This window comes from Ammospiza caudacuta, chromosome 2 (genome assembly GCF_027887145.1).
Source record: "Ammospiza caudacuta isolate bAmmCau1 chromosome 2, bAmmCau1.pri, whole genome shotgun sequence".
In the NCBI taxonomy this organism is placed as follows: Eukaryota; Metazoa; Chordata; class Aves; order Passeriformes; family Passerellidae; genus Ammospiza; species Ammospiza caudacuta.
Window position 1 is genome coordinate 59,070,308 of NC_080594.1, and position 17,884 is coordinate 59,088,191.

General features: G+C 35.0%; 1 protein-coding gene across 2 annotated transcripts in view; it reads right to left on the reverse strand.

Annotated features, from left to right (window-relative positions):
• Nucleotides 1-17,884, reverse strand: part of LRCH1 (leucine rich repeats and calponin homology domain containing 1) — a 118,333-nt gene that overhangs the window by 4,529 nt on the left and 95,920 nt on the right. For both annotated transcript variants that reach the window (XM_058825083.1, XM_058825082.1), the window contains 2 exons: nt 16,757-16,894; nt 15,197-15,274 (listed from right to left, as the gene is read on the reverse strand). In XM_058825083.1, the coding sequence (XP_058681066.1) occupies nt 15,197-15,274; nt 16,757-16,894 (216 nt within the window). The remainder of the gene's footprint in view (nt 1-15,196; nt 15,275-16,756; nt 16,895-17,884) is intronic.

A 17,884-nucleotide genomic window follows, 5' to 3' on the forward strand; every position in this document is an offset into this window, starting at 1 on the left:
ACACTGAGTTACTGCTTCCATTGAGTTTGTGGATTCTGAGTCACATTAATCAAACTATTGTGGCAACAGCCTCCTGCTCCTGTCAGCCACTCTGCCCCTCCCTGCTGCAACTATTTGTCCAGTCAGGCCAAGGAACTACCCCCATCTTGCAGCCATTCCAGGTCATCAGCCATATTTCCATTCCAAACCTACCTACCATAAACTGATCCTTTAAATAAAGACAGTGAGTCAGCAGTTCATTCTTGTTTGTTCTTCTGATTGAAATATTGACCTGCAAGCTTTCAGAGATGGTTCCCCCCAACTTTTATTCCTCTAAAACATAGTGTCTTTTCCAGAAAATCATATAGTTTAGGATGCAAACTCCTAAACTGATACTGATTAGCTCTGGAGTAGTTACATAAGAAGGTAGATACAGTGATATCAAATAAAAGGGAGAAAAAAACCACCCAATACTCTTCTACTTCAAAGGTGTGATTTCTACCAGACATTTTAGCAATCTACTGTCCTGGGAGCCAGTTCATCTAGAAATCCACAATGCTCTAATTTAGATTTTTTTTTAAAAGGAACCATATTAATTTTATTTGAGAATACAAATCAGACACCTGAAGTGAAATGTTATTCTTTCCACACTCTTCTACTTCTTTTCATGGTCCTTGCAGAGTAGGCTCTTGTTTCACAGATTTGGTGGCCCTTAGCATGCCAATATTTCATTATTCTTCCAGGCTAGACAAAAGGCATTTAATAAGAAGGCCTGCTGAATCCAGTATCTGAAAACTAAGGTACTGGCATTACAAGGCTGAAGGGTATGGGCTGAACCCAAAATCCCAACACTAAGAAAACCTAACTTGCTAGATATTTATGTTTGAAAATATTCTGCATTTTGCTACTGAAGTCAGATTTGCTTAATCCACCAGCGTTAAAGAATGTTTACTTAGAAAAATTTAAATTCCAAACCCACCGTTTTTGTGGCACCTTGTAGCACTCACTGAGCTGTTCTGTCATGCTGTCTTGCTAGGATTTTTGCAGTTGCTTGTAAGCACATTTGTACTTAAAGCATAAGGGAATGCATGCCCTATTTCCTCTAAAAAACCCATCCAATATGTTTTTTTTCTGTTTTCAAAGGCAAGCATTATCTAATTATTTTAAAGACAGCAGAGTAATTTAGTTTGTATGAAGCAACCTCTCTCTACCTGCTGAATTTACAAGATGCATACTCCAATCAGGAGAGCTGTTCTAGGAGGTCTGTAAAAAAATAGGAACATACAACTGTGTTGTAGGAGTGAAAAGTTTCCCACCACGTAAGTTTTTTATGTACCATTCTATGCCAGTGGTCAAAACATATATACTTGACAGCCTTCTCTTATGAAGCACGCTTGGCTCTTATTTTATAATTCTGCAGCTAAACACATGGCTACAATGAACTTTCCAAACTTGACAATGAGACCGATGCCATCGCCTAAAAATGACAAGCTCCTCTTAATGTGTCACAAATCAGTTCTGATATGTAAGCCCTAAACACTATTTTAAAAGCTTTGTAAATGGCTCTCATCAACTCTGTCTCCCACACTTTTCAAAACAGAGTTTTTGAGTCACATTTTTACTTCTCAGACTAAGAAAAGGCAAATCCTGCCAAGGATGGAATCCAAAGCACAAACAACAGCTTTCCATAGCAGCAGTACCATCCCAGGTGTCTCTGTACTTAAGTTCAGCTGCTGTCATGCTTTCCATGCTCTGCCTCATTCCCTCACCAGATACAACTGCTCTCTAGAAACCACCAACAGCAAAGCTGCAAAGCTGCAAGCCATGGAGATTTCAAAGCTTTCCTGAAATCCTAGCATTTTGAAGCAAATGCCTGGCCAAGCAAGAGGAGAACCTGCCCCTGACTCTGAGGAGACTCCACTCACTTCTCCCCACATTAAATACAATTCTTGTCCCAATTACAATAGATGTAAATACATAGCATTTCTGTGTAGAGATGTGAACTCTCTCTCTAAAAACACCCCTGTTGAAACCATCACTGAACAAACTCCAAAAGAACAGATGGAAGAAGTGGATACTAATTCTACAGACAGCCTAAAACAATTGTGGTGGGAAGGGCTGCCACTCCTCATAGCAGCACCAATCCCTCTATTCTCTATCCACTACACAAATGAAAATCTATTATATTTTTACTGCCTTTTTTCTCTCTAGGAACACAAAGGAACTTATATTACTTGTTGCAAGCAAACCACCTTCTTCAGACACACATTTTCAATGGATAAAGATGTCTTCAAACTCATAATGAAGCAAAAGAACAAAGTCCTCCTGAAGGAAAAAATGTGAAGTGCACAAAAAGGAGGCAGCAGCAGGAGGCTGAATCACAAAGCAGCACAAAGAGACAGTACCACAGATGTACACACAAATGTGCACGTGTGCATGTGCTTGCCACAGCAAGCCTCTAATCCTGGAACAAATATCTGATTTAGGATAGAAGTCAGGACTACACAATGACACTAGTCCCTCAAAAACATGTGACACACTTCACAGACATATCTATTTTTATTCGACACTAGATGACTTCAAAGTCAAGACAACTGTTTGAATTAGTTTATGGCAGGGCAAGCAGCTTGGCAATTCAAACACAGTAAGCATTTATAAAAAAGACATTGCTGCCATAATGCCAGATTGGTAAGGGGTAAAATGACCACATCATGATAAGAGCAAGGCCCAACTGTCTGCATTTGTTAGTAAAAATACAGAGGAAAGGAATCCCATGATTCAGCAAGAGCCTTTCTCTTTCTTCCTTGTATTTGTAGAATGTGAGATTTCAGATCTACAGGGGAAAAATATTCATAAAACAATGAATATTGGAATGTGCAATTTCTCAAAGTACATATTAAAAAACCTAAGTCCATGTAATATCCATGATTTCATGTTTGAAGCCAACTATTTTGAAGTGGGGAGTCAATAAAAGAAACTTCAGGGCATTACGATTAAGCAAACTTATGTCCAATATACACAACCTTTGCATTTTTTTAGGACAAAACTAATTTTCTTTCTAAAGTTCAGAAAAGAAAGTTATAGCAAATATTTACTTTTTCATATATCTAAGGCAATTTAAAATCATGTCCTTTTAGATATTTTTCCTTTTCCACTATTACTGTTGATGTTTGTATATGCCCAGATGCCCTGAACTACCATTTCAAGTAAAAATGAACAGAGGTATAAAAAAGCACAGTAATTCACGCCACACTGCAGCTGCAAAATCATGTATTTGGAGTCATAGCCAGCTAGACATCTACATGGATGCATCTTCTGCACATCCAATAAATTGGATATTTGCAAAACTGTAATTGCTGATGATGGGCTTTGGATTCTTCAATAAATTATGACATTGAGCCATAAAGTTTAAAAGTAGACCACGTCATTTTATAAAATCCCTCACAGTTTTATTCTAACAAGCTTAGAAAACAGCGAGCTGAAACTGCAAGGAACAAAAATCTTAATAAAGACAAGACACACATGAAACAGTAAGAGAAAACACAGTCTTAAAAGGGAAATACCAATTATACCAAAAAGTTACATATTAAATTCTGAGAAAGTGACGAGTGCTTTGTATCATCAAAGCAGCATACATCATTATCTTACAGTATTTTTCTACTGCTCTTTCTGCATAATACAGCTTGTGTTATAGAAATGAAGGAAATGGCAAAGGTTCACAAAACCAGCTGTATCATTTTTGTCTCAACTTGCATGTATGACTGGGATTTTTGGGGTTTTTTTGTAACAGGAGAAAAATTTTTGTGAAAAACAATGACATGGCAATTCTTTGGTAACTTATTAATGTATAATGAGTAGAAACCCTATTGAATATTTGCTCACATCTAATTCAGTCCCCATTCACTAAAAGTTCAACTTTCAGAACACTTATTAGGAGCACAATGGGATCTATATACCCCTTTCAGCTATAAAAATTTGTTAATTTGTAAAAGGCATTTAAAGGACTACTACACTGCATTACACTGCACTTGAAAAATATTTTTTTTTCTGTATCAAGGAAAAAGCCAAATTCTCACATGAAAATGCCACTTGTGATCCAATGCAAACAAATTTTGCCTGCAAGAATATCCACTACAAGTTGTATTCATTATTTTATTGCAGTATGGATGAGATGACCTCCACAGGACATGAGAGTATGATGGGCACAGTACAGACTGGAAACCCATTTATTAGGATGTCATGGTTTGAAAATCTCTGACGATCACCACAATGCAAAAAAAATGAATGGGAAAAGAAACAGAGGAGCAAATATAATTAATGTTATTAATGAATATTAGGGTGAACTACAGAGCACTTTTTTTTTTTAACTCAAGGTGATCAACCTTATTATGTAACTAGCAATGAGCAGTAAGTACCAATTATATCTAACTGGGTATCTCAATATTGACATCTCCTCAAAGGTGAGGAACCACCAAAGAGTTGAACTGTTTGGTTCACAAGTACTAAAGCCACAGAACAGCAGCACAGAAGTGGGACTCTGAATTTAGCAAAAAACCTATTAGAGTAGATTAAAGATGTTTTAGTTTCCAGTTCCTCATTTAGTGTAGGAATTATTGACTTCAAAGATGGAAAGGCAGATATTTTTTCATATTTGCATTACATTTGAAATATATTTTGAAAAACTTTACTATATTCAGAAAATGTAAGGGTAATTTCACTACTTCTTTCCCTGTAAGATTTGTAGATATTTGGAAGTGTAATCAATAACAACACCCAAAAAATATCAAACTGGATAAGTTTCATGTATATTAGCACACCTGTGCTTGTCCTGAACTGAGTATGTTTGGTGTTTTTCACCATCTGTTTTTGCCATCTCTAACTACCAGAAACTGCACATAATGCTACACTTCAAATACCAGATATTGTCATAGCAGAGAACACACAGAAAATGGTCCCTAAGTGATGACTGTGTTTGCATGGTAAGCATATACAAAGTTAGGACTTCAGACAAGTTTGAGAGTTAAGTGTCACTGGGGCACATTCACTTGATCAACACTGGCACAACAGTAGTTCAGTTTCCAGCCCAGTGTCTACTCTGATAAAGCATTCAACCACTGAAGACATGAACTTCCATTTCTGCACACTGAAAATGCAAAACACACTGATTACTCCTCTTACTGCCCTCCAAACTATTGGATACCGTGGATAATCAGATGTGTTATTAGACAGAGACAGATGTGTATTACAGGATGGCAGCAAAACCTTTCTCCACATGATTTTCTCATTTGAAAAGATGTACTCATACATTCAGCTCAGCACTATATAAGGAGGGTACAACACAAACCATCGACAGGAGACCTGTTTACCACTTATGGGAGCAATAGCAAAACCCCAACCCTATAGAAGACATCACTTCTGTCTCAAATGTCAACACTGGACTATAAACAAACATATTAGTAGATTCTGAACTGATTCAAGCCATATGTCACTCAGTTTAATCAGAAAAGCAAAATAATTAGAACAAGACAACAAAAAAATCAAAGCAAAGATCTGCTCAAAGTGAAAGCTTAAATGTCAAGCTGTGATTGAATAAACAAGTGTCTGGTGTTGGAATTGCTGAGATTAGGCTCACAGTTAGAAGACAGGCCTGTGCAGGATGAAGGCACAAGTCTTCAGATACATACCAAATAAAAAGCTTAGATGCACTCACTGAACTCTCGCTTTGTCACAGATGACACTCTTTACAATAAAGTTGTTATATGTATGCACCGGAAGCTGCCACACCAAACCCTTTAAAAATTTTGATTTATCCATCATCAGAAACTAATTTTTCCATTGTAAAATATATATCTAATACACTTGCCAATTTTTATGTATATCTGTCTATATCTATCTACATATTTAAGCCACAGAAACCAGGAATAGAACTGCACTTAGAAGTTTTTAAATAAAATTTTACAAGTATCTGTGGAGTGGGAATATTTAGAGAGCAGCATTAAATAAAAACTGTATGGCCAGAATAACCAGTAACACACAAATTCTTATCCTAGTTATACGCTAAAAGTCTATTACTTATTTTATTATATACTAGATGGGGGGAAATGAATGCATGTATTTCCAAGACACAAAACTGAGGTCCTTTGGTTAGCTAGCCTGAATTACAAATTTAGGCAACAGCATCTAGGCCAATATTGCAATGCCGATATAGGTTTATTCTTGAGGGCTTGCATTTTTCAATAAATCTTAATTTGTCAAATTAAAATAAATAATTACTATTATTAATTATAAATTTAAATAATAAATACATTTAAATTTCAATCAAATTAATATTTCATGTCAATAAGGAGAAAACCCCAAAATTGTCTTACTTTAAGTTTAGAGTAGATGAACAGAACCCAGAACTGGTAGGGAAATAGAAGTCATCAGTCCAGCAGTCTAACCACAGGCAGAGTTCAAACATACCAAAATAGTTCCTGCCTAATGTACGTCTAAACTGCTCTTTAAAACTTTGTAGGATGGAAAAGTTAGAGTCTTCCCAGAGGATCCATTTTCCTAGCTATATTGTCTTTGCTCCATTGGTCAGACAAACAAACAAACAAACAAACAGTATCTGCATGTTCACAGGTGATGAAACAGAGAAGATAATGATGGGACTTGCTTGATGCCACACTAAAGAATGGCAGGTCAAGGAATCTAATAGCTTATTCCCAAACTGTGTCACTGTACTGCATGACCTTCATCCTGAAACATTCTAAAGTCTTGCTCATATCCACTGCTAATTTACAGTCGCCTTTGGGGACTAATGTAGCAAGTGTTTAAAAGGACTCCAACACTGTTTTGTGTGACAGAAGAAAAAGATTATTCTATCATAGGAAAACATAACTACTCCAGTATGGAATTTAATCAGAACAGTAGAGATGAACAAGAATCTTTAAAGTTACAGTACTCTTGTTAATATATAAGACTTTTTAAAAAATCACAGTAATTTGAAAAATAGCTCTCCAAGTGCTCTTAACATAGTATGTGCAGCGATAATTGGCACCCACTCCGAAAATACTATCACCTGCTGAAAGTTCCACCTGAAACTGCTTCAGTATCTGCAGCATTCTTGGATTTTCACGAAAAGTAAGAGGCTTAGCTCTATTTAGCTTGTGATACATATCTAGCCTGCACCCAAATATGGAATAAGAGGAGCTTCACTGCTTCAACACATTTAGTGAGTAGTCTAGGCAACATGAAAGAAAAGCTATAAATAAGGAGATACATAAGTTCTTAAACTACAGCTGGAGGGGATAGAAGACATGGGACTAGCCTTCAGGATGCTACTCCTCTCTTCTATTTCAAGAGATTAGTAAAGATATTACGAGGAAGCAAGGGAAAGGGAGAAGTTTGAAAGGCAAAGGAAGGAAATTAAGTACCTGTAATTTTTCAGAGACAAAGCAGAAAGTTTGTGCGCACATGCGAACAGGTTATGCTGTTAGCAAATTCCAGTGATAAGTTATATACATCAAGACTATAAAAAGTATATGGAAAAGACAAAAGCCTAATAGATCCCAGGAGCGAAAAGTAGAAGTTGATTGTGGGGGTTTCTCCCCGAGGGCGAGCAGAGTGTCAACAGTCTTTCGAATGTGACGAATATCCGACTGCAGGATGTCATACGGAGAGCAGAGGTCAGCCTATCCCGAAGGGCAGCCATTAGAACAGAAAAAGAGTGCAAAAAATTAAAAATACAAAAATAGAAAGATATTGATAAATAAATTATCACAATATTCTAGCATAAACATGTAGGAATAGTTTCTTCCTAGTGTTGCCTTAGTCACTAGACATCCCAGCTTTCTTTTATTTCCTCTAAATACTGAATCTATCATATAACATCAGAATGTTAAGATAGAAGAGCTCAAGTCTTCTAATCCTTCCAAAATTGTGCCCAGGTTCACAAGGGTTAGGAAGTGCACGTGATCCGCTCGTTCCAATAAGGTCTGCACACCTTTGTCCATCTGGACCTTATTGAAATGCTTAAATGGAACCAACTGAAAAAACTAACTTAAAAATAGCAAAGAGTGGGTTAGAAAGCTGTTAAAAGCACAAGCAGCAGCAATATGAAGTCTAAAGAAAAAGTACTTACAGAAATCATTAGAAGTACGCAAAATTCTCTAATATAGTAATCTAAACTTGGTATTCAAATATCACCTCAAATGATACCCAGGGATAGGAAATCAAAAAAGCATCGTAGCACTAACTATACTTAATTTTAGTAAAGTTTCTAAACTGAAGCATTGGACACTAAATTTCTTACATAGCATTTTTTAAATTATTAGCAGGTTAGATTCCCATACATTTTTTGGAAAGTATCAATGACTTGATGTGGCAACTTACTCTGGACTAGCTATACAATATGAGGTGAAATATGTAATAGTACCAATATATTCACATACTATTTAACATTTAAATCAAACCAAGCAACACTAGTACTTTGAAAATGCAATCTAAGATACCATTTTACATTGTAAATAAGGCCTTACTGAGATAATGAATACTTACTGAACAAAATTACATGCAATAAGAATTTGAAAGAACACTGCTCCTGTGGAAGCTTTTCAGTGCCACTTCCTTAATGAACTGACAGTACACCAAATAAACCAAGACATGGAAGTTCAATGTCTGTTTTCTGTTAGTGCAAAGTTTCAAGCTCTAGTTTGAAATGATTTAAACTTGAAAATATTTTAAATGCCTTTCTATCCTGAAAAGTGGCTAGTGAAACTGTAAGTCAGGACTGTCATTTATACACAAATTAAATAGTGACACTTGTTTTTTTCTTTTTTTTTTTGTTTTATTTTTGCTTACCATGAGTGGTTCTAGCTTTACCAGGAGTCAAAAGCTGCAAAATTGTGTTACTTAGGCCAGCAGATACAGAGCAGAGAACCAACCTGCCTAGCAACAGCACTTTTTTTGCAGTCCTTTTTCAGAATTTTTTTAACTCAAAACTCTAATGTGATAATAAACTTCAGAGCAATTCTGTTATTTTTTAGAGTATGAAAACTCACAGACAGCACAAAAACATGCTGATCTTGTTTAAAAACGGGATAGATGTAGTACTGTATTTGAGTACACCTACATCCACAAGCTGCTTACCACAGAAACAAGTTTTAATGCAAACTATTCGTGACTACCAACCACATAATATACTGTGTTTATACCAAAGACACCAATAAACTCAGTAAATGCTGGATTAATTTTGGAACAACATCCAAGACTCAATTCCTACGTACTGCAAATACATATCAAAAGCAAATATCTAAGATACGTCCAATTTATATTTTAAAAATAAAATGCCAGACCTTTATATCAAGGACCTTTAAAAATTTTTGTCCAAAAAAACCCAAAACAATGCCAACAGTACCTACTGCAGTCAAATGGAAAAGGGAGGAATTTCAGACTTTAGAGACTGTGAGATGGTCATAGGTTGACTGTTTACAGATACTGATGAAGTTGCTAACCCAAGATTAACATCCTAAGCAGCATAAGGAGAAGCCAAAGCGTACAAAAACAGCCAACACATGCAGAAGAAACTTTCTACAGAAACTGCCATGATGTGTTTTAGTTAAATTTAGTGAAACTTGGGGAAGACTTAGGAATATCTATTTTTGTGTGTTCTGTGATGATGGATAACTTGGTGTTATATTCACACCTTATAATGTAAAATATTTCTACTTTATGTATTTTAGATTTGTCGATGAAAAATATATAGCTTTTCTAAAACAGTAGATGTATTTCCACTTATTGCACTGATCTTGTGCAATAAAAATACAAAACTAAAACATGACATCATGAAATAGTGTAAAAGCACATGACCTCCGTACAAAGTCTCAAAGATAATCACTCATCCACCCATCTATGACAAATACTGCCCCTCTCATTTAGGGGATTGAAATTATTGCTAGTAAGAATGACAAAGATACACCTATTTAATAATTACATTTATGGACTGACGTTACATTTACGAAGCTGTATGATTAAATCATAGAGCTATCAATCATGCACACAGAATAAACACAGTAAGACAGAAATACGACGGCAAAAGCATAACCAGGTGTTTGCGTGCACAAACCACCCTCATTCTGCATGCCCCTGCAGTAACTGAAAACAGAGAGCATTTCAGAACTGACCTCCTCGCATCTACACTCTGGTAAAAAAAGTCAAGAGTAAGCTTGCAGAAGTGCATTAAAGAAAGAAATCTCTAGTGCATATGCACTGTACTCAAAACATAAATGAAAGGAAGCTCAGAACTCTGATTTCAGGATTGTAATTGAGAGTGTATTGAATCACTTAACTCCATACCATAGGCCACACAGTGTCCATTACAGAGTCCAGAGGGAAAAGGTGGAGAAATGAGTCGTACCTGATAAACTTACTGCAACTTCATGGATGTCTCATGATGAAACTATGGAGAAGTAACTGATTACGTGAAGTGATTAGAAAACAAGCATAAGTGGCAATGATAATATACCTTGCATTAAACTGAAAAACATGATTACCAGTTGAACAACTAACATGTGGATAGAAGGTAAAACACTTGGCAGTCACTGCCGGGCTGCCTCCTTTGTTTTGTTATTTTTAGAATACAAAAGCCTCCTGTTATGTTTTTCTTTATTATCGTTTTACTTAATTTGCAATTCCTACACTAACTCAAGTCACACTGGTTTTTAGAATAATCCTGTCTGACATTGCCACATAGTGAATCTCATTATCAGAGGAGAGCCTGATACATAGTATTAGGTCCCATTTGCAGGACTAAAGTCACTCTGAAGGGGCACAGATAAACCTTTTGTAGTCTGCATCTTTGTACAATGATGTGAGATCCAAAAAGCCATTCCTTATCATCACTCTCTTTTCTGCTCAATATGTTTACACAATGTAAATGACTGAAAATTTAAGAGATATGGTAGAAGTCCCTCATACCTACCCAAGGTATTATTTGTCATACCAAATCATGCTGCACACTGCTGATGTGCTGGAACACAGACACTGGAACATTTGACTGTGAAAGATTTCATTTTATCACTACATTTTACAAATAGAAATTACCATTCTATTAGTAATCATGATAACTTCAGTCTATCTTTATTTTTAAATAGATAGACTGTATGATGATCAATACAGTATGTTATGTGGGGAAGTATTTATTTTCCTTTTAAAAAGATAAATTGTACTTTTCTGACCTGACCCCAATAAAGAGTCAAAATATGCTTCTTAAGATATTACATTAGTGTAAGCTGAATACTATAAAAATTAATTCCTGTCTTTGTAAAAAGCTAATTTCACAGACATTGAAAAGACTACATTTTCTTTTTCAAAAAATGCTTAAAAGATCCTACTTCTGATACCCCTTATTTGTTCCTAACTGAGAACCAGAAAATATGTAGACCAAAACTTGTAACTTTTGTCTTTCACACATATTGCATGTACAGCTTTGTTTTGGTCTAAATCTTACTTATAGTAAAGTATCATTCAACCCACCACAAATCAATTTTTAACTTTTGAAAGGACTACTGATTCACACTACTGAAATTGCATAACACCCTGTAATATGGATTACCAGGAATAACAGCTACCAAGAATAAAAGCTCAAGTTTAATTGAGTTATTAATTTGCAGGTTGAAATAGGAAAGTCTACGTCCTTACTCCTAGTATGAATACTGATTTTGCAATGACAAGTTGAAGAAAACTGCGTTAATATTTTTGCCTTTATTTACATATATAGTTACTGGTTTTATGAAAGAGTAGTTGTAAACAAAATACTTCCATAACTTCACGTACAAGGTAATGTGATGATAATTCACTCTTCTGACAATTTTTAGTATCTTTGGCATGAGATGTCATTAGGAAGAGTAAAACTGCAATAGAATCATTACATTTGACACTTTCGGGGCCACGCTGCCATGCAAAAGAGAAGTAAAAAATCCAGCTTTATTTTTCAAACCCACAAAGTGTGAGAGGGTGGGTGCAACATGGATGAACTGAGTTAGCAGTGAGGGTGGTATTATTTGTGGGCTCACATGGCATTAACAATGTTAAGTCCAGTGAATGGCACAATCCAAGTACTGTATGTCACTGAAAAGTGCAGCAGGGCCTCAGCCCTGCTGAGGTAAATCAGGTAATTTGATGGGTTTTAGTTAACAATGTAAAATAAAGTATTCTTTAGCAATTTTCTAAGAAACAAGAATTGAACCTTTTTGTAACACAACTCCTGAGGGACACAGCAGACATTTTCTGAATCTTCATACTTTCATATACTTACCTGCCAACATCCCTTTCTCACATCAAACAAAAAGGTTGTTTTGTCTCAAAAAGTGATTTAAGAGGTTCACTGATACGGTGCTACAGCAAAGCCTAGTAGCAAAATTGGACACAATTTGATTGTTTTGCAATTCTCACACTTTTAACAGCCTCCTGGTGCAGCCAGAGCATTGCTATTTAGTTTCTTATTAAGGGTCAGACTTCAAACCTCCCTCTTGTGTGTGATCCAGCACATTCCTTCTGCATGCAGTCAAAAGCATCATGTGGCTGTTCACAGAAATCAATTTCAATGTGTGCCCCACTGTATTGGAACTCTCACCTGGCAGATAATGGCTTTCAGAGTCTTCTACATACCAGTCATGATAAAGAGACAAGGATGTTCCTCAATTTTGTATTTGCAACTCTTTGGTCAAGATGCCAAATACTCAGTGTGACACATTTAGATAGCAGCTGCATTGTTCTACATCTGTATGAAACTTCCCAGGATCATTCTGGGAAAGTAATTTTGATCCAAGAATTGAATGCTGAAAACCACAGAAGTAAGAGACCATGCACATCAGCACAGCACAGCAATTACTTAGCTATTTTCTTATTTTCATTTTACATGACTAAACAGGAAATTATTCCAAACCTGTGGAGTTCAAGAAACAGAATATACTCTATTCCTTAAATAACTGAAAACAAACCAACACAAATTATGACCATTTAAAAGCCTTTTCAAACCCATGGAGCAGAATTTCAAGTCAATTCTCAGGAACTAGACATGGGCATAAGTACCACAGAAAAGCCCAATACCTACAGGTATATAAGGACTCAAAAGTAGAACCCATCACTTTCCCACATAAGGTGCTTGTTTTAAAAAAAAAAGGCACTTCTTTTCCTGGTTTCTCCAGAGATAGCTAGGTACTGCATAGCTCATCCATCTGAAGCAGCATGAGCATGCCATCTGTAGTTCTTTAAAAACTTTGACAGCTGACTGCCATACTCACTATTACACAACTTTGCATTCCTAATCCATGTCCCTGGAACACACAGCAAAGTTCTAGTAGCATCTACTAGCTAGTTCCACAACACAATGTGTTCTCACAAAATATAGCAAATTTTGTAAACATACATTTGCAAATTACCAATGGCTAATAAAAAAGAATATGCTCAGAGTACTTAAAACCTATTGTAAGTTTACAAATGCAAGCAGTTAATTTAATATTTAAGTGAATGAGTTTTTCCCTTCAAGAGAAGTTAAAGCTTGTTTAGATACATAAAGATGGTTAGTTTACAAATCAGACCGGTAAGATGTGGCTTTGAGCCCAAGCCTCCATGCAACTCTTCAACAAATAAACTTTAATAAAATTGTAAAAATCCAAAAGAATTCAATAGTAATTTTGATAAAAGGATTAAAAAGGAGGGGTAGTAAATATATATATGGAAATGCCTATTCACAAAATATGAAGAAGATATTTCTCCAGAGAGCTTACTTAGAGAAATCCAGAAACAAAAAGAAGGAAAGCTTTCTGAAAGATCTCAGAGCAGCAATGAAAACAGATCTTTGCCTTTTCTTTCCCAAAAGGCTACAGTCAAGAAAATTTGACTTGTATTCTATTCACTGATGATTTATGTTATATCAGAAAAATTTTGGGGCTGCTTAAAAAATGCTTCATGTCTAGAAGTCCACAACAACAAGATTTTCATCTTCTCTGAAGTGAAATTTTACCTTTAATTTGAAATCATTCTAACATAATAAGTTATGTAACTACAAGAACTAAATGAACCATTACAGCTTAAGAGCCATTTCACTGAATTGTCAAATTAAATTTATGATGAACCATTCATTGGCACTGTAAGAAAGTCTCCCCCTCAAAATTCCTACAAATAGCAAAAATTATCTGTCACTTTTGCTGTCCTCCAAATCAAGTGCTAAAATATAGATAAAACAAAGAATTGACACTATAATTCTTTCTCAATGTGAAATCTTGCATTACCATCTGCTCCCCAAGGGGATGGTGGTGGAAATCACACAAAATATCTTTACATTTCAGCATTCTTGAAACAGACAAAAAAGAACTCAGCCTTAGTTATACTGTCATATGTAGGCACCAGTGAAAATACATAATGTAATTTTCCTGTGTTCAGTTTAAAATGACCTTATATAACCTTTACCTTCTTTTGAGGGTCACGTATTTGAAATTTAACTTTTTCTAATAGATTCTTCTAAAGCATAAGGAAGTCTTTGAAATAATCCCAATGCAACTGCAGTATTCATTACATTAGTTATGAAGATGAAAATAAATTACATGATGAGTGATACCATTCTTAAATGAAAATCAGAATTACCAAGCACTGCAATTTCCCTGTCTCCAACTACTGAAATACTTATAACTACATGATAGAATTTTACACATACGTGCTTTCCATACTTAACATACAATGCTTTTCTTCAAATCGCTGTAGAAATATTTCAATACAAGAGATGAGTCTGTTATTAGTCATCAATGCATAGAGTACTTAACATTGTAAAAAATGGAAATATTGCAAAAAAAAGTAAAAATTAAGAAGGATGAAGTTCATATTCTAAAAGCATGAGGTAAAAATGCAGTTATGTTGTGCAATGAAAAAAAATTAGCAAGCTTTTGGCTACTTACATAATACACTATTAAAATTCCTTATTTATTTTTCATAGCAAAAAAGATATATTAGAGATAATAGTGAATTACTCTTTTGAGACAACACCTGCAATTTTTAAGTGCTATGAAATAAGCCACTTAAATGCACTAAAGTAGTATTAAATCACATTATTTAGCTCAGTTTTTAAATTCTGTCTTTATTGCTAAAAACCTGTAGTGCATAAAATTATCATTCAGCTTTCATTTAATTAATGTGTTTTCATTTTTGAACATCTAGAAATGACAGTCAATTAAATTACCTCTGGTATCCCCAGTTTTCTACATGCATCCAAAAAGTTTTCCACGTTTCTCCTGCATTTGGCCATGCTAAGTTTAGGCTGTAGAACAGAAAAAAAATGGTCTATGGCTAAAGAAGTCATGAAGAACAGACTTAACTGTAATTAACAGGGTCACACCTTTAAAATTTTTTATGTAGCTCACAAATTTATAGTAGCTATACATTATATTAATGTCCCAGAAGTATTAATGTCTCATTACTTTAGAATCTCAAACATTTCTACAATTTGTCTCACTCAGAACTATTTACCAAATACTTACAAAAGTATCATGTTACCAAAAAGAAAAACCAAAACCCAAACTCCTCACTATTTTAGTTTCTAATTTTATCAGATGTGAAACAATTGTAATTCCTGAATATTCACTTAAACCAAGAAGTCACTGCAGTAGCAAGGAATTCAAAGAACTGATTTTCCAGGCTAAAGTAATTTGAAGGCTGTTTCAAGGAAGAGAATATCAATATAAAGTTGAAACAAAATGAAAAAAAAAATTAAAATATGTGCCTTTTGTTACAGAAAATACCACAAGATATTTATTTTTCAAAATCAGCATGAGAAGTTTTTACACCAGATATTCAAGTTTGCAAATTTTGGCAATGTTATATTTTTACCAAAGATAGAAATTATTTCAAGTCAAGGAACAGCAAAAGAAATTGCACCAGAATATCTGAAAAAGTATATTTTTCTTAAATCTGTCTTCTTGAAAGTTCTTACAGACTGCCTCCAAAATCCACATGGTATTCTCAGAATTGAGAATCAGGGTGCACATGGCAAATTTTTACCAAATTTTATGTTAAAAAGAAAAAAAGCAAATAGTTGAAAACACACAAAACCTCTTCAGAACCAGACTGTTACCAGAAACGTGGAACAATGATCTATTCAATAAACAGATATAAACAGAGAAAACACAATAGTGTTTTCTTAAGTTTTAATAAGTGTACACAGTTTATGTACTGTAATCTTCAGGTCCTTAGATTTAGGTAAGCCAATATTAAATCACTATAGTGCAAGTTTCTGTTCTGTCTGCGGGTAAAAGGAATCACCTCTACATATTACCCAACAGGACAAATATAGTAATAACTGTTGTAAGTGCTTTAGTGGTATGACATCTGCTAAGCCATACACCGCTGAAGCCAACCTCACTTTTTTCAATCAATGAAGGACAGGCTAGTTTTCTTTTTTAAGGGTGTACTAGAATGAAAACTTGTAACCAAAGCTTTTCATATTGTTCTGAACAGAAATGTCATGAAAATACCTGATCTTGTTGCTAGGTTAGGAACAAGGCAGGATAATTTTGCTCGTTTATAAGTATGCTTGTATATATATACACACACATATACCTAGGTGATATATATAAATTAATTATATATAAAAGTTAATGAACATTTGCAATCATACAAAAATTGCCTGTAACAGCAGAGATCTTTCATTGAACAGTAACATGGTTTATGTACCCACATATCACTTGGGAATGAAACAGTAATCAATAAAACACCTCAGTGCAGCAAGAAACTTGCAACTCACTACTGCTGGTGAGGGCACATGAATGCTGCCGACAGAGCGAGGGCGGACGTGGTTCACTAAATGGCACAGAACGACACCGTCCATCAGGGCCGAGCCCAGGTCCTCGGGCAAACAGATCTTCAGCCTTGTTTCTATGTTCTGCAAAGGAAGAATGCAGGTACACTTTGATATAGAAATGCATGAATGGGACAAAAAGGCAATAAATATCCTCATCTCCTATGCTGTAGGCACATAGCTAGGTTTGGAGTTTTTATTACCAAAAACCACAATTCCTTTACATAACTAATTCTTTAGAAACTAAACCACAACCTCCTTTATGCTGGTCACTCAACTACATAAACTTCCTTAAATGAACTCAACATTGCAACGCTGTTGCCACAATATGCAACTATTTTTACACAGAGAGGTATAGAAACACATATTCATGCAATTAATCATGTGACTGACTGTATGCGACTCCTTCCTTTTACCATTTCCCCAAGTCTTCTACTTATCCATCTTAAATTTTCTTTATCAGCAGAAAACTGAAACAGAACTACATTGTGTTAATGACTGAACAAGCAGAGAATAAAAGGCAATCTTTCCCTAGTAGCCTAAAAATTACTCAGGAAGCTTTAGAGTGATCAGAAAAATAGGTAAGAGAAGGCAAAACATTCAGATATAAAAGAGAAATTCTGGATACACGTTAAGAAAAACAGAAGTCTCAACAAACAGAATTTGATATTGTAAAATAAAATACTTTTGAAAATACTTAAGTATTTTTAAAAATCCAGCAAACCCAATAGATTGTTATATATGATGAGTTTCCTGAACTGTGCTCCAATTTTGAAAACATTCCAACTCTACATTAGGAGATAATTACTCCCCATTGTCTTTAAATAGATATTTCTTAGTTGAACCTCTTAATGTCATTACTCTCTATTAATATCTTACCTCAACCTATACTGGTTGAATATGAATACCTATGAATAGGTAATTCTTTTTAGAATAAAGGAAGTAGGTTGGAAGAGATTTTTGGAGGTCACAGTGTAACAAATTTGAAGTGACACCAGAGCCCTGGTTAGTTAAGTTTTGGATATCTGCAAGGACAGAGAGCCCTCAGAATCTCCAAGCAATTTTAGTCAGTGT